General features: G+C 46.1%; 1 protein-coding gene across 3 annotated transcripts in view; it reads right to left on the reverse strand.

Annotated features, from left to right (window-relative positions):
* Positions 1-559: 559 nt before the first annotated feature.
* Positions 560-18,685, reverse strand: part of FAM118B (family with sequence similarity 118 member B) — a 499,459-nt gene continuing 481,333 nt past the window's right edge. For all 3 annotated transcript variants that reach the window (XR_011274526.1, XM_069614207.1, XM_069614206.1), the window contains one exon: positions 560-9,292. Coding sequence is in view for 2 of the 3 variants with exons in the window: in XM_069614207.1 (XP_069470308.1) it covers positions 9,279-9,292 (14 nt within the window). In the remaining variant the exon portion in view is untranslated. The remainder of the gene's footprint in view (positions 9,293-18,685) is intronic.

Below are 18,685 nucleotides of genomic sequence, written 5' to 3' on the forward strand. Positions count from 1 at the left end.
AGATGTACAAATAATGTCTATGTAACTGTAAATATGTAACCACAAGAAATGTGCCCAGATGCCTGAGGGCTAGACGCGCTATATAAATAATATACAATACAAAGATTCCTTAAAAGTGACAGTATCATTTTTGCATGTCTTTAGAAACGTGCTTGTATAATTGTTTTTTTTCCTGCTGCTCCTTCAGTGTGAGAATTTGTTTTAAAAGTCACAAATGTTCTTTTTGAAGAGACAATTGACAAGCTTTACAGCAAAATGTATGGCTTTTTAAACACTTAAGGTTGTTTTCCTTGCGTTTTCTGGGATACCAAAAACAATTAAGAGGCTTCCAATGCTTATTAATTCAATGAAGGTAACCATGATGGACAAGCATGCTCACATGTATGTAACATTTCCTTCATATGCTGTTGTTACAGGATGGCAGTCAAGGTGACGCCCAATACTCATGGTGGACTTGTAGTTCATGGCCCAGTTCTCTGATCAACCACCTCCCTTGCATCCACCAGAGCAATAGCATTGATGCCCCAAGCACAGGCTTTAACAAAAACCACAGAACAGGTACAAAGCAATTAACAGGCTTTTATTACCTGCACCCAGACAAGATATGCAAAATACTGTACAAATCAGAAAGGGGACTAGAAAACTAGAACTTCCATTTCAAAACAAAACAAATAAGCTTTTAGATAGACAAAATATAGAATACAAAACTTGTTTTGTATGAAATGACAGGTGACAGTTACATTTCTTAAATAAACAGCATTAAATCCATTTAAGTAACACATTTCATGCGACAACATAAGGTACAGCCCCAAATGGCAGACCATTTAATCCTAGATGCAAGACTCTGGAACTTGAACAACGTTAGAAGTCACCGCACATTTGACGTGGACTGGAGGGAATGCTGTGTTTGAATTGCCACTAAGATACTGGATGGTTACACAGTTCAAAGCCTCTGCACAGGAAGATGCAGATGTTCATGGTTTGCAGGAAGCCATTGTAGTTAGGCCAATGATCTCGCTATTGAGTTCTCCACTATCCCCCTGCTTAGAGATGTTGTTAGTCAGAGAAATGTGTTAGCAGAGATGGCTGGCGGTGGGGTGCATTTGAGAACTATTGGGTGAGCTGATGAGTGGAGAACGTTTGGCAACTGCGGTGCAAAATGCACATATTAGTGGCTGATCATTTGACAAATGCTTCCGTGGTGCTTGCTTTATTTTTATGTATTCAAAAAATTACATTTGCGTTCTCACATGGTACTGCACCCATCCCTCAATTTGGACACGTCCATCCTTACTTGTAAACTTCACCTACCCACATGATCAGAGGGCTATAAAATATGGAATTTGAAATGTCTCCTTAATCTATTTTTTTTATGTTTAATCGCATCTGGCAGAACCAATGTACAGTAACACCTATACCCCCAGCCAGAGCAACAGAACATAGTTTTGAAGGCTTGCTCTTAACTTCTGTGTCTGGATTAAGTACACTTAATTCATCCAGGTCTTCATTGCCAGTAGGTTTGGAAACGCTGGTTGTCACTGGCACGACCAGAAAAGCTTCCTCCATGAGATTGACCCCTTTAAGGTTTTTGAGGGCAAGCACCATGCGCATCCATGGTCCATGCGTCAACTATTATTGTCATTCCGGGCCTGCTCCTATTGCCTGCTTGCAGGATGAACAACTTTACATTCCTGGACACAGCTCCTTTGGCAACTCCCCCACACCCCTTTGAAATTACCTTATCTTAGGGGCGGGGAGGGGCTTTGCCCATTTCTAATTGATACTGATGGCAGAATAGACAATATATCCTCTAAAACTTACAGGCACTCTAGATGAATGTGGATGAGGTGTGCTAGAAAACATTAAAGTGACTTTGTAGCACTGAAACCCAACAAATAGCTCAAGGAATTAGGTTCCTGCAATCTGTCCTGCGTGAACATTCATGTCTAGATGAACACTAGCAATTCCCCAAACATAGCATATAGAGAGTCAAGCTTTCTAGTGCAAATAAGGAGGCGGCCATTGGATGAAGAGGACTCTTTATTCAGCCACTCTGCAGCACAGTTAGCACTACTACGGCACTGCAGAATAAAAGGATGTATTCCCCGTCACCAGCCACTGGTCCAAAGCAGACGGTTTCTCAACAGGGACCCCGCAAGGAGGCAGAAACCAGGGTGTCAACCTGGCAAAAGAAGACAGACGAGCACCAATAGGAGAAAAGCAAAATTAAGCAACACCTGAAAGACACAAGGTGGGAAGGCACGGCTGAGAGGATCGGGTGGCATAATCTCCACCTCCTGGTTTTAGCATAATCTAGACTCCCCTTATGCTAAGGGGTGGAAAAAAAGAGTGGTGCACAGAAATTAGTAGCTGTGTCTCCACAGGGTGCAAAGACCCCTGGTTATAGCTCATAGGTGCAAGGGAATAAACCACACAGTTTGGGAAAGAAGGGAAGCAGGGTGCGCGGCAGATGGGTATCTGGTTTGATCTCATCTTAAGGTCAGATCAAGACTCAAACTTAAGGCAGCTGCTTGTAAGTTGGAATTCTTTTGTCAGTTTGAAAATTGGCTAAATTGCTGATTTCCCAAACTGACAGTACTGACCTGTCCTCAGTGGCTCCTCTACCACACGGGCTCCATATTTCAGATTCAAACATGAATACATTGATAATTCTGCATTTAACATGGTTTTGGTACACTGTTGTTTACCCTTGGGATAAATAGCTAAAACGTGCAGCTTAACTATTGAACAAAATCAAAAGCAGAGACAAACTAAGCTGCACGCTCTCAGGACAAAGCTGATGCCTCAAACTTTGTTTTGGTCCAGCATTGGCTACGATGTTGACCGTGCTAGTGTTGTCACTGTATCGATTTTCCATTCTCAATTCCTAATAGGAATTTACCACTGTCAAGAAGGCATATTTCTATGTCTGGCGAGAGAGAACTGCATGGCCTCTGCTATTCGAGCAGTATGGTGAAGCATAAACTGCACCCAATATGTCACTGCATCTCGGAGTTGCTGCCTGATTGGCTAAAGGACATTATGCAGTGCGTGCCTCCTCAAGCATAAGGAGCGCCTCCAGTGAGGGAACCCTAAGGAAGCTGCAGGAAATGACCCTTTTCCACGTTTTTCCTGTTGGGAACATAGTCCTGAGCACATATTGGCTCAAGGATATTTTTCTTGGTGAATATTACATACCTTTCAGATGGTAATAGCGACACTATTCTCGTCTTTTTATTTTGAGGTTGTGTCCCTGGGTTAGCAAGAATATCATCTCCCTGAAAACGGTTTTAGAGGATGAATGGAAAAAACATGGCGTTGTCAAGGAGGACACATGCCAACTTCTCCTGGCTTGCACATAGGTTAGGGAAAGGCTTCCTGGTAATTGTGCAGCGATGTAGAAGAAATATATTGGGTTCATGCACTATATTGTACACCAACTGCAAAATTTATGCTCAATGGCTTAATTAGGTCATTTGTTGAAGATGTTTTGATTCATAATTGCAGATATGGTTAGGATGACCTCCCCCTCTCCTGCCCACATCCCCTGTGCATTTCAGATCCACCTTTTCCACTACCCCTTACTACTAAGCAACTCTATTTGCAACACTATGTGGCTTCCCTGCTTGGTTCACACTTTATAAATCCCATATAAAAATATTGATTGAAGGGCTTTGCACTATAAAGCATTCGAAGAAGATTCCATCAACCGTATGAGGTTTAGGTCGATGGTGGGGGATGCATGCACTGTAGTTGCTTATATTCACCAGGGGCACTGCCTGTTTAGCCGGGTACCTCCCTATGGTACCCTCAGATAGTTTCAATCAATTACTTCCACAAGGGTCTATGATAAACAGCACCTGGCAGTGTCTTTGCAATAAATCTCATGTTTTAGTGCCGTTTGAAATAGAAATGAAATGTTGCCACTTTAAGTTAAGAAGTTGCCCATTTATTTTGGGCACTTTGGCAACAGCTGCCACTAACCTTTCACCCCAAAGATGAGGCCTGGCTCGTCGGAGAGTGTGTGTGTCAACGACCAGGGCATGTATGTTCTAGAGGAGCTTGATTGGGAGAAGGAAGAGAAGCATGGTCGCTTTCTCCGCCATCTGTTTCAAAGACAGAAGGGTGGGTGGTTGGCGGGTCCCTGGAGAAAAATCTTCAGTACCAAATCCATGCTTCAGAAGATTGAGTAGCAGGAAGATGTTGACCTGGACAGGAAAATACTGCACATGAGCCCGAAAGCTAGGCGCATTTGACCAACAGGACCTGTCCGCAGGGCGGAATGCAGGGATAGTTCCCCACATGGTCTGCAAGGGCCCGAGTGGGATAGAGGTTCCTGTCCAGGCACCGAGCCCAAGCCGCCTAGTACTAGCAGGCCATCCTGGAGCCCAGGAACCCAACTGCAGACTCTGAGTGAGGGACAAAAGGCCTGGGACAGGCTAGGAGCCTGGGAAATCTAACGCACCAGGAGAGGGGGCTGACCGGGTGACTATAACCTGAGGATGCCAGGGCAGAGAGCAGGCCTGGGGAATGCAGGTGGAAACAAGGAACTGCCACTGTCCATTTCAGAAGCAGAACACCTCATGGTTCTGGTCATGGAGCTGGTAAAGTTGCAGTTCAGGAAGCTAGGTGAAGGACATGAGGACACCAATGCCAAAAGGAGGACAATGACTCACGGTCGCTGGCAGGCAGAGCTGAACCGGATGCTGGGGTATTGTGCAGCAACAATGACACGCTGGGATTGCCCTCCCAGGGGCCAAAGAGGTGCACACGGTGGCACAACAGCAACAACATTAAGATGCTAGATTTGTGGTTCGAGACATGAGGTGAGCTCATGAAGGTCCAACAAGCGCTAGTGAATGGAACCGGGAGCCCTGGAGGAAAGTAACCCAGCTGGGCCCCCCCTTGAGTAAAGGGGAGGGGAAAGCTAATGTGGCACCTTCTGCTTGTGTGGGAATGTTTGGCTAGCGCAGAGCATTCGTCTTCGTATAGGTTCTTCCAGCTGCTTTGGGACATATCCCAGTCCTAGCCCTACTTTCAATGGGGACTTGCATTAATCAATCCCTCCTAAACTGGGAGGCCTTGAGAGTTACGTGACCCTGTAGGGAATGCAGGCCTAGAAATACTTCCTGAATTGGAGGAAATGAGCAAAAAAAAAACATGAATGCTAACGTAGGGAAATTACATTGCTGGGTAAATGCTATGAGAGAGTAGAATTTGGGCAGCAAGAAGCACAGGACATCAGGTCCAGGTGGAAATACAAGATGTCGACCGATTGGGACTGGAACAAGCAGACTTGTCACAATTGAGAAAAATGTCTTGAGTGGTGAAGCGAGTTGAAGGTCACAGCCAAGTGGGGGCACACTATTAAAGGTCGGCACCCCTTCAACACGTTGTGATCCAGTTAGAAAGTAGCCCAGTGGCTTCAGAACTGAATCACCAGGGAGTGAAGTAGAGTCTAAAAGGAAGGCTTTCAAATACCCAAGGAGAGTAGTCCATTAAACTGCGGTGCCCATGAAACATGGGGACGGGAAATTAAGCACTGCAAGTAAGACATGAAGTCAAGCCCTTCAGCTTATGTTGTTTTCCTGCCTTCCCTTGTGTTCGGTTCCTCATCTTCTACATTAACTTGGATATTGTTCTGGACTTCACCACCTTAGATGGATTCTTCACATTGGCTTATCATGGGACTTTCTCCCTCCAAATAATGTATTTTCCCCATTAGGGACAGCCCCTTACTCTTCATGACTGTTTTGGTCTTAACCCATACTACGTTACATGCATCCTAGCTAATGGTTCCACGCAATCCTCATGTTATCCTCCACTCCTCTGGTCACCTTTGTCCTCTGGTCTATCGACTACTTTCTCCCACTGTTGTCAGTTCGTGCTTACCTTTATCCTCATTTCCTTCTCACCTCACAGACCAAGGGGGTCATTCCGAACCTGGCGGTAGGGGGTGAACGGCACCGGTAAGGATGCCGGTGCCGTTAACCCCCTACCGCCCTATCACGAGGTCCCTTAGCGGGTCCCCACCAGGAACGGCTGGTTGACCAGCCGTCCTTAGCGGGACCCGTTAAGGGACCATGGAGCTAATAACGGGCCCGCAATTTGCGGGCCCGTTATTAGCTCCTTCCCCATTCCCATTGAGCTCTATGGGGGCTCAAATGGGAATGGGGAATGGTTTTCTGAATGGGGACTTACCGGGTCCTCCAAGGTTGGAATGACCCGGTAAATCCCCATTCAGAGACACCGGACCCGGGTTTGGAGGCAGCCATGGGGTGCTAATAGCACCATGGCTGCCTCCAAACTCGGAATGACCCCCCAAGTTTTGATTTGCATCCTGGGTGGGGTCACAGTTCACCTACATGGACAAGGATTCAGCGCTTTAATACCACCGCGATGGTGAGGTGCGCAGTATAAAAGCTAACATAATATAACATTCTTCTAAAAGGTCCCTGTGTTTTTATTTTCAATCATATTCGTTTCAATGGTTTGGTTCTCCCACCATTCCTCCTTGGATTCATGGTTTCATCTGCTTCTGGAACTTACAAGGTGACTATTCTACCTGGGGTCTGTGGGCTGATGGTAGGTATATTGCTCCTTCCCCATTTTCTTCTAGATCCTGCAAGTGTCCCTTTCACCCATCTGCTCTTCAGGTGGGTTACTACTGGTCTGTTGACCGGTTGGAACCTATTTGGGAAGCGGATAGGAATTGCCCATGGACGACATCCTGTTGTCAGCAGTTCCTGACAGCGTGCTCCAGAGTCCTCTTCCATAGAAGACAGAGCTACAAGAAAAGGGCAAGCCTTTCCCCCTAAACATCCCAAAGGAATTTTTGGGTTGGCCTGCTGGCTGGACAAGACCTACTGCAGGTGAGACCACTGGTACCCAGGAACCTGTTCACTGATCAGACAACCCTTCAAGTGCTCACTACAAACCTTCCTGGCTGGTAAGGCCAGAAGCCAGATTTTACCTTGCACAGGGCCTCTGAGCAACCTAAAAGTCCAGGAACAGCCCTGAGCCGCTTGTGATCTACACTGACCCAGGCATTGACTGTCTGTCCCAAGCTTCTTCATGCCACGTACCATTGTTGCTTGTTGAAGCGCACCGAATGTTGGACCCAGTCACCCGGCTCGCCAACCCAAAGCTGGATCACTGCCTCAGGAAATACCTAGAGGCCTGGCACTATGCTGTTGAGCCCACAGAACAAGCCAGAGGTATTTGAAGTGATCCTTTTCACCCGCCTCCCCTAAAGGGTCTTACTGACATCGACGACTGCATACCTTACCTTTTTAAAGACATCCTAATTAAACGTGAACATTTGTAGAAGAAATTCTTGCCCGTCTGCTCGGGCCTTCAAACCCAGAGTGTCATTTTTGCCAAAATCTGCATTCTCAAAGTTTTCCCTTACAGGAGTGGGAAAGTAGGGTTTTAGCTTTATTAACATTTTTGTATTTTTATAGAACCTGGATTGGACATTTCTTTTTGGCATCGCCATACTGTTTGGATTATTTCTGTGTTGGCTCACACCCCTTCTGAGGAGGACAACATGCCATCAGCCTATGCTATTTTAAGCGGTGAAGGAGGTTTACCATTCAACTGGTGCCTTGTATCAGTGCTTGTTTAGAAGTAGTGTGGAGGTAGAAGGTGCTGTAGTCATTTCATCATCAACAGTTAAAAGGAAATTATGGAAAAAGCCCAAGAAAAGGGCAGATGAAGTAGAAGACAAAAGCAGAATAGAAGCAACGGAAAGCTATATAGAAAATTCAAAGGGCAGGAACATTTAGAGGAGTAAATCAAAGGTCAAGGGTGTCCCAAAGGTAATTATCTCACTGAGGAGCTGGTGACCGAGCAATGCAGCCTTCTATAGTGCAGATATATTGTTGATGTCCTACCTCTGCTGGGAGGCTGAATAGATAGATATCGGAATATATGTGTCTACTTTTTGTGTCATGAAATAAAATGTTTTACAAGAAATCCGTCAACGCGACAGTTGAGGTCACTATGAAAAAGCAGCAAGAATTAGACATTACTAGCTATTAATGTCAGCACTGCAACAAAACCCATTTATTCAATGTCCATAACAAACTATAGGTATATATACAAATCATGTAGGTAGCACTTACAGTGCTCACAAACAAATGCTTTCAGTATCCAATCATAGTAACCAGTTGTTCTCACAACTGCAACTCAATGGTATTGGCACTGGAAGGGTGAGAGGCCAAGGAGTTAATCATGTTACAGATTATACACCACAAGAGCAATCCCGTTCTTCCCCAGACAGCATACTGGCCAAGCTCTACACATAAGTGACAATCTCCCAAGGCTGCACGCTGGGGTGGTTCAGCAAAGACAGTGATAATACCAACTAGACCAAATGTAAGTACAAGATCATTTTGTAGAACTCCTCATAGTTTGTTATATCTTCATGTTTGGTACCATCAACAAGGCCTCATTCTACTCAGAAAGCAAACCAGGGCGAAATGAGAAATCAGATTTGAGTGAAGACTAATTATGTTAACTCTGGGCATCGTCCCAAAAGCACTGATTGCAATCCATCACCAAGAAGCCTATCGTGGATTTGTTATAGGTTTAGTACACTTGCACAGCATTGCATGCTTCTTTATAAAGTTCTTCCATTATTCTCCTGTCTGTGGTAAATAAAAATCACATTTGCCTTTAGAAACATTAATGCCCATTTGACTCAGTCCATGTGTTGTTTTTCACCACCTTTACTTACAAATGGTCAATATAGCAGGGGGCGGGGAGGCGGGTAACCTTGCACGCTAAGATTCCCTTCCCAATACCAAGTGTAACACACACCATATTGGAGTCATTTCAGGGATCCTATACATCAGGTAAGGTTTTGCTAAGCTTGGGCTTCTGTTCTGCCAGGCTGAACCGGTGCTATCAGAGCAAATATAAAAAATAAGACAACACAAAACATCTTGTAATGTACAAGTACATACTCATGCCCAGACCTGCTAGGACCATTTGAAGAAGGCTAGAACAAGTGCAAAACATCTGTATTCGTGATTCCTCAGTTTCTAAAGGTATCGCTAGAATACCAAGCATATTGAGAAGGAGACAGTGGTGAATGCAATACCAGGGTATTGCTTGTTTTCCTCTCTTCTCTCTATTCAAACGCAAGTCCTTTGGCCTTCAGTTAGCTCCTGTCTTCTCGTATGATGCTTTATTTAATGCTGCCACATCTTGGGTGCTGACCCGGACAGCAAACACACATGCTGCAACCTCGACTTATTTTGTGAGTGCATTTTTCATGTGCTGAACCCTAAGGGACAAGAAAATAAGACACATTATGGGCAGAGTAGAAGGTGGACACAAGTTGTGCAATATTGACGAGCGAACACGCAGGCAACAATTAATGCATTACAGCGCTACGACTGTGGCTGTTCCATTGTTATAGAAACAGACAACTTTAGAAAGGAATATGTTGGAACACATACTGATCACCTGCATGAAAGGATTACAGAATCGGAATGGAAGACCTTTGTGGGAATATGAGAGCGAAAGCTGCAAGATTAGTACATTTCCGTAGTTGGTCTTCAATAATAGCATTAAAAAGAAATCAATAAGCTACTTGACCAGTAACTTGTACTCATGACCAATCTATATCCCCACCTGGATCTATTTCATGGTGCTTGTAATTTGGAGTTAGAACGTATGTATATTCTCAAAATGTAAACTATTCATATGGTAAAGGACATTTCCACAGACGTCACCAGAGTTACTCAAATATCCTGTTACAGAATTTAAAGTTCATTTGTTGATCAGTACATATACCAGACATGGGGGAAATGCTGACTGGGTGCTTTCTGCTGAAATGTTGCTTCCTCTAGGCTTTCATACAATTTGTAAACACATTTCCAAGTAACAATATTCATTCTGGGGTTCCAAGCAAATGGCAGTAATTTTAGAGACTGGCTGTAAAACCTGCTAGAGGAATGCTGAAACCCAAAACAAAGAGGGGTTCGTTTTCATCAGAGCAGAGCCTTGCAAAAGGCTTTTACAGCTTTCATTGAGAGTAAGGGCAGAACACAACTTGCGTTTCTGTCGCCTTCCTTTCCTCTACCCCATACAAATGCTGCAGCATGCCGGCGCAAATGCCTGGGCTCCCTATGGAGCACCTCGGCTTCATGCACCAGCATAAAGCAGGCACACTTCATAGGGATCCACTGTTCACGCTGGCGGCCATGCTTGCATGGCAGGTGGGGTTTACTCATTTGCACGGCACAGTGGGACAGTGCAGGGCAAAAGGCGGTGTACACATGTTTATGCTGCATTTTGCCCTGCAGATTTGCACTCTGCCATGCAATTGACCATAATCGGGTAGCGGGAAGCCACCTACATGTTTGTTGTGGCAAGGCAGGAGGAGGACTCAGATCAGAGGACATGCTGTCAAAGAGTGTAACTTAACAGAAAAAGCCTTTCTAGTAGTTCCTTCACTAACAAGTTATACTCGGGTGCTCGTCAATTGTCCACATAAAAAAAGAATGGTCCTCTGTCCAAACCTATCCTCTAAAACGGCCCTACCCCTTAGAAAAATATCAAGGAAAAACAAGGACGAGTGCTGGCCCTCAGTTTTCACCCTGATCTCGCTCTGGGCTTCCAGGAATCTCTCCTGGTTCCGGATCCAATGGTTACCCGTAGAAAACAGTTCTCCCTGGTTTAACAGTTCTTAATAGTCCATCAAAGTTCCAAAAGTTTGTCAAGTTTACCAAATCAAGTCTCAGTTTGCTGAAAAGAACAAATGTTCAAGTTGCCTTCGCTGGAAGGATATTTCCCTAATCCTCGCCACCACTTGGGTTGGTTTCTCCCCACTCGGGTCACTTCTTGGGTGCCTATGTGCTCTCCTCAAATCTGTTCTACACTTGTGTTATTGGGCCCCTCTAGTTGCCCTGGGTATCTGTCCCAATGTTCCATTTATCCCCTTAAGTATTGGTAACACCTTTCTATATGCCTCCCTTGGTTCTTGGGAGTTGATTACATTAATTGAGTTTCTTGGACTCCCATAACCCTTATTGTAACTTGGTCTTTTACGCCTCTAAAGTAGGCCTTTATGCCCCTGATATGGGGTTAAGGTAATCAATCCTTCTTCCCCTTTCGCCCTCTTTTCTCTCCACCCACAGGCACCTTCTATGTTGCAAAGCCTGCACAAGAAAGGTGGCATCTGCTCCACAGCTTTCTGGTATTCCACTTTGTATACTATCACGTTTTGTGTTCTGCTCATTTCAGCGTTACTTGATTCCTTGGGTCTGCCGTTGAGAGTGGAGGATTTGTTCCTCTCTCACGTCCTGGTTTTGGCAGAGGTTATCGGGCACCTGGTCCACCAAATAGGCTTTTCAGTCGCACCTCTATGTAACCTGTGATACTTTACCTTGTCCTCGCAGACTGTGCGGCTCTCAGCCGGGGGCATCTTCCTCTGGCTTATCGCCACACCACAGCCAGCTGCACCCCTCAATGACATGTCCACGTCAGAGGCTGGCCTTCGTGTAGTTTTACTTCTCCATTCAAGGGTGATCACATCTTTATTCTCGCTCTGTGAACAAAAACAGGTGTGTTTACGTTCAGCTGTCAAGCCAATGGAGAGGCCACCATTGTCTTGATCTAAGCAGCCAAAGGCATTTTCAATATGGAGTCCCACAGCTGAATGCAATATCAGCTTCTCAGATTTTCATGTATGCAGATATTGCCTTAGGTATAGGGAGTTACCCATGGGAATGGGAGTCCTTGTGCCCTTGAGGGGATACACTCCTAGTAAGGTCCCAATCTCCCAAATCCAGAAGGAGGTTTTTGCTCAGCAGGATCACCTCCCAAGCCTCAAAGGGTGTGGCTCCCCCCAGGGATCAAGGGACGAAACCTCCAGATTCGTCATATCACCCCTGTTAAGTGAGCGCCTCACCCCCCCCTCCTCTAGTGCTAAGAGGGAAACGGTTGAGAAAAAACATATTTCCATGTTTTCTTTTTCGACGTTCCACAGAAAGGCAAAAAGGTTGTAGGATCCATAAACCACCTCATAACGAGGGCATTTGAATCCATTCTGAGACTCATCCAGGTTAGCAGTAAATGATCAGTCACTAATCGGAACTTCCTCTGCGTCAAATAGTAGCGAAGAATGAATACTGTCCATTTGATGGCTAAGGCTTCAAACTCAACTGGGGTATAGAGCTGTTCTCTAGGAAACAACTTCCTACTGGTATATAGGACCGGATGTTCTAATCCATGTTCCTGGGAAAGGACGGCCCCCAGGCCTACTTTGGAGGCATCTGTTAATAGTATTAATTCCCAGATGAAGTCAGTAATTTTTAGCACAGGCTCCTAACCTAGTATTTGTTTTAGCCCGTCGAAGCTTCTCTGATCTGCCTCTCGCCAGACAAGTTTTTCAGGTTGTGCATTCTTATCAGTGAGATTGCCAACCAGTGTGTAATAATTGGGAATGAACCGCCTAGAATACATTGTTAATCCCAGGAAGGTATGGAGATCTCGTTTGGTCTTGGGAACCGGTGTTAAGTGTACAGCCTTGATTTTTTTCAATTTACGGCTGAATCAACCCATTCCCTAGGAAGTATCCCAGCCCAAAGGGGAGGACTTTAAACTGGAAGACCCCCTGGCGTGTAGAAAAAGCTGTCTTCTTCCCGTCATCTCGATTCAGGGGGGACTTGCCAGAATCTCTCTGTTAAGTCTAACCTAGATATCTATCATGCAGACCCTAGTTTTTTGATGAGCTCATCTATGCTGGGCATAGGATAATTGTCAAAACTCCATATTCAATGGAGTTTGCAAAAATCAACACATTACCCTCCAGCTTTTATCAGGGTTTGCTACCAAAACTACGGGGGAGGACCATGGACTTAGAGGGTTCAATTTTATCTGCCTCCAGCATGGATGAAAGCTCTTCCTCAATGATCTTTCTTCAGTCCTCTTGAATCCGGGCCGGTTGTAGAGTCAACATTTGCCCCAGCGGAATACGAACAAAATGAAAATAATGACATACTTCAGCCCTCCAGTCTCTCTTCCTTTGCAGTTGGTGAGCAGATCCAAATGGATCTGGGTTAGGTGGCCTAAGCCGGACCCACCTTCTTACCTCTGCCTCTTCCTTTCTGCTCTTAACTCTTAGATCAAGGGCGTCTCTTGACCAAGCATCTGAAGTGAAGGGCAGATGAAGAAAAGGGCAATTCCTATTTGGACCTATTCAGACCGGGAGGACCCAGGGCCCGAACCCCTGCTCACACAACAGTTAGGCATGCACTGACATGTCTTTTCTCCCTCCGCCCCCACAGGCTATCCCCCACCATCATCAGGCAATGCCATCATCAACACCACTCCTCAAAGGCATGGACACCGCAATGCAGCAACCTCACTCACATCAGCCACAAGTCCATCAGCACCCCTCACCATCCACAACACGGAAGTTGATGCTCGCCAACCTCTGCTCAGCTACTACCCATGCAGCAGACATCACCAACCTCATCGCTACACACAACCATATATCTTCACCACAGAGAACTGGCGGACACCCATATCCTAAACGTCCTTGTCGCAGACGGCTACAGCATCCAACACAGAGAGCAGCTAAACAAGACGAGCTGAGGCCTTGCAGTTCTCCACAAGACCTGTGGCCATGCACCAGACTTGAAATCAACATTGGCTCTGCCAAAGTCCTCTCCTGCCACTTCCCGCTCTAGCCAACAGACACAGTTACCTTCCATCTCATCTACAGACCACCCAAACTGCCATCATCGGAAACTTCACCGACCTGGTCACCACCAAGTCCCTCACACACGCCAACATCTCCCAAGGGTACTTCAATCTCCCAGGAAACAAGGCCACCAAACCGATGAAGGAAGCTCTACTCTGCCTTCTTAACACCCTCTCCCGCACACAGCACAAGAAAGACCATATACAGGACAAAGTTAACATACTCTACCTAAATATCACTGCACTGTCTTGCCTCTGCTACTGCTCTCCTCTCCTCTCCTCTCCTCTCCCACTGGACTGGTCTGACCACATGGCGTTCCTTTCAACATCCTGCACACCACCCCAGCCAATCACTTCCAGCAGAAATCCATCACACAAACGTTTAGATCCTTCAAGAACTTCCTAGTGGAAGACTTCACAGAAGACCTTGCCAACCTCCACCTTACACGGAACAAACACCCCCCAACCAAACTGTGACTCTACTAGACGCATTCAACCCCACCCTCTCAGCCACCATCAACCGACACGCCTCTGAAAAAATGCAACTGCAAACCGAAACTGTCAGCACCCTGGTACACGCAAGAACTCAATATCAGCAAAAGAGTAATCAGGAAACAAGAGAAAACCTGGCACTGTTCCAGGACCGCATGCAACCTGGCGCTCCTCAAGGAACTCCCAGCAACCCAATCCGCCTACTATCAGAGTACCAAAGCCCTCTACAAATCAGGCAAGCACTGCATCAACCCACTACCCAAATCTGCCATACCAAACTCCATCGGAAAATCCACTACCATCAAAACCTTCTTCATCGACAAAATCAGCAAAATTCATCAGCACAGACGCCAGCTCTGCATCCACGGACCCACCTCCAGTCCCTCCTCACGAAATCGCTACACCCTGGACAACATTCAAGATACTCTCGCCAGAGGACCTGGTGGAAAACCTGGCCACCCTCAAAGCCACATCATATACAGACACATCCTTACCATCATTCATCCTCAAGCCTCCTCCCCCCCCCTCCCCCCAACCACTGTAGAAGCTCTCCTTCCCTAACCTGGAGATCATCAACAGCTCGATAAACTCATAGCACCTTTCCATCGGCCCTAAAAACAGGACAACGCCTCACACTACTAAAGAGATCCACTCTGGATCAGGCAACCATCTTCCCATCACCCATCTTCCCTTCCAAGGTAAGATCATTGAGAAAGCGGTAGCCATACAACTGCAGCAACACCGACACCAACAATTGCCTTAAAACCTACCAATACCTGTTCAAATCAAGACACAGCACAAAGACAGCAAACAGGTGGTCGACACCCTCAACATCCTTGACGACGGCCACCCATGCATCCTGGTTCTACTCCACCCCCTGGCCGCTTTCAACACAGTAGACCACGAGGTGCTTACGGGCACCCTACATCGGTGCATGGGGATCAGCAACCTCGTCCTACATTGGTTCAAGTCCTACCTTGCCAAATGCCAGCAGTTTGTTCAGATGGACTCCTCTAGATCGGCAATGCTACCAGTCACCTGTGGAGTCACACAGGGTTCCATCCTCTCCCCAGTGATTTCAGTCTATATATGGAGCCGCTTGGAGCCCTCCTAGCGCCACACAATTTCCACCAACACGCTGACACAGCTATAACTCAAGTTTGACTCAAATCAAGGACATCCATATGCTCAAAATACGCCTCTCGCTGGTCCAGCCTTGGATATCGAGTGCATACTTGGAAGCTCAACCCTCCTGGCCCCTCCCCCAAGAACAAACTCCTACTCCTCAACAACACCACCACCGAACACCCAGAAATACAGACGTGGCTATGAACCATGAACTCTGAGGGCTTCATACCCAAGCTCACCTCCTGCACCAAGTCCCTTGGGTTCTGCATCGACAAACACTGCTCCTTAAAGCCACACATAGCCAAGAACACTGGGACAGCTTGGTATCAGCTCTCCCTCCTGCAGAAAGTCAAGCCCTTCCTCTCTCCAGACAGCTTTAGATCCACATTTCAAGCACAGGTTCTATCCCATCTTGATGGGACAATGCACTTGAAGGCCTCCAGTCGTCCTCCCGTGTGCCCCCGAGAAGTGTCGTGCATCAAGGTTCTACGTAGATACAACCACATCATGCCGGCCCGCATCGCCCTTCACTGGCTCCCACTGCATGCAATAAATCACCTTGAAATCTTGCTACATCATCTAACAGGCAGTCACCCTCAAGTCACCCAGCAACCTCACAGAGAAACTCAGCATCTCCAGCAGACAGCAAACCAACACAAGCCTAGACACATGCAGACTTGAAATCCACCAATGCAAAAAGCAAAGGACCAGAAAACAAGCCTTCTCTGCCTACATCCCACCTAGGTCACCATGTCGCCCCTCATGCAACCTGACTCGCTAGATGTCGCCTGCTCTTCTCCTCCCCAACACCCGGTACAGCTGTATCCCTCCTCTGTACCTCTCTGTATCCAACCCCCCGCTGTATATCTGTTCTGTTTCCTCTGAAAAGCACTCTGTTGCTTCTCAAAGCTAGGTCCAAGCTCAATAAATATCATAATAATAATAATATTCCGTCAGGCCCTTTGGAGACTACTTCTGGGAATTGTGCTTATAGATCATGGAGGTCTCCTATTGGTGAAGGGGCAGATTTTTTGGGCACTAATTGAAGTCCTCAATCTTGGTCAGTTAAGAGCGGCCATGGTAATGGTAGTAGTCTCAAAGGGATCAATTTTCCATTACTTTAAGAGATTGACATGATAGATTTTAGTCTTTTGACGTTGGTCTGGCTGGGCGACAACATCGTTTAGAGGGCCTTTACTTTATAGGCGCCACACCATTTGGAAACTATTTTTTTTCCTGATGTTGGTGGGCCAGGTCACAGCTTGTTTATCGTATAGAGCCGTTTGGTGTTCCTGGGCTCTACCAAAACAATGTTTATGATTTTTTGGACTGCGGCCACATGGGTTTTAGGTTTATGGGCTGTCAGATATTGGTAGGAAAGCCTCTTCCCTTTCCTCCCATGTTGAGCATGTCCAAAGGATCTCATGTTTCGCTTCCATTTAATAGTTAGAAGGGGGAATATCCCAAGGATGCCTATGGTGTTTTTCTAAAGGAAAAAAAGAGCCCAGGGAATCATGGCATCCCAAAAACAGCCATCGGTTTCTACTAGCTTTTGGAGGTTTCCTCTTGAGAGTTTGATTAAATCACTCCACAAGCCCAATCAGTCTGAGGGTGGTATAGCGATGTTCATATTTGTTGTTATTTGGAGGATTTCTTTTACCTCCTGCATGATTTGACAGAAAGGTGGTACCTCGATCTGTGAAGATCACTTTAGGAAATCCTAATCAGGAGAGAAAGTGGAGTAAATGTTTCAAAATACATTGGCTGGTGTTGTTCCTTAGTGAAAAACGTTTCTGGGTACCGAGCAGCGTTGTCCACTATTACAAAGATGACTTTATTGCCCAACTTAGATGTCTCTAATGACCCTACAATATCCATAGCTATGCAGGAGAATAGGACGTCAACAATAGGGAGTGGTTGCAATAGGTTGCAGGGTAATGGACAAGCTTCCGTTTTCTGACTTACGTCACATGCAGCAACATAACTTTTTATATCCAAAAATAACCTGGGCCAGTAGAATCAAGGGACCACTTGGCTGTGGGTCTTACCTATCCCCTGGTGAGCTGCAGTCAGGGTTGAATGGGCCAGGTCAATACTATTCTCTGATGATTTCTGGGGATTACCACTTGGATTCTGGGGAGGCAGTCTTTCTCGAGGACCCCTCAAAATATGCCCTTTCTGAGGAAAATGAAGAGTCCTGCCTGACTGAGATCCTGCCCTTCCAAAATGCCTCTGCCAAAGGCTTTTGAAAGAATCAGCTCATTGCTTTTGGCAAAATCCAGCTCCAGTAAAGGGACAAGATCTTCGGATATGGGTCACATATGGGTTAATCTGGGAATGATCAGCCTCCCCAAACTCTAGGGATCCTAGTAGGGTCTTTGTTAACTCAACTTCTTTGGGGACACGAGTTCACTTGTTCTAATATGCCTTGTTCCACTGCATCTCCAACTTGGCCACAAAGGGGTCAGATCTGATGATTGTGCAAGATAGCTTTGACCTCTCCTCTATAGTCGTGGTCCGCCACCCCCACTATAACATCCAGGCAGTGTCACCATGTGAGCCCGGACATGGTGGCCAGACGAATACATACATCCCGGTGGGGGTGGAAATACTAATGTCTGTGGCTATCGTGCACCTTTCTTTAGGGTGGTATGTATACCTCATCAGTGCAGAACAAGTCAAACCCCATAGATTGTGGGGTAGCCACCGGGCATTTTAGCATTCGATCGTGAGCATCAAACTAACATCGGTCCCACACTTATATCAGGTGGTACTGATACCGCTTCTGACACCATATATGGCAAGCGTGAAGAAAGAAAGACCAGAGAACATGCCATAAAAGAAAACAACTTTCTAGCTCTATTGCTAAAAGAAGAGTTCCTTTCCTAACAAACTATATTAAGGTGCCTATTAATAGTCAAAACAATAAAATAGGACCAGTTTAGAGGATAGGTTTGGACAGAGGAATACCACTTAGAAAGACTAGGCAGAGTGCCCTGCCCTAAGAGTGTTTCACTGCGATCTCTCTCAGGGATCTCTGGAATCTATCCCAGTTCTAGATCCAATGATTATCCATAGAAAACAATTCTCCCCGGTTTAACAGTTCTTGATAGTCTCTCATAGTTCCAAAGGTTTCTCAGGTTTACCAAATAAAGTTGCAAGTTCCTGAACAGATGCCCAAGTTGCTTGAGTGGAGGGGTGTTTCCCAGGTCCTTCACCACCACTTGAGTTGGTTTCTCCCCACCTGGTTCACTTCTTGGGTTCCGCGGTGCTCACCTCCAATCTGTACTTCACTGGTACAGCCGCTCTGGTTCCCCATGATCTCCCTGTCCCAATGTCTCACTTA

This window comes from Ambystoma mexicanum, chromosome 9, assembly GCF_040938575.1.
Source record: "Ambystoma mexicanum isolate Mex_15411 chromosome 9, UKY_AmexF1_1, whole genome shotgun sequence".
Lineage (NCBI taxonomy): Eukaryota > Metazoa > Chordata > Amphibia > Caudata > Ambystomatidae > Ambystoma > Ambystoma mexicanum.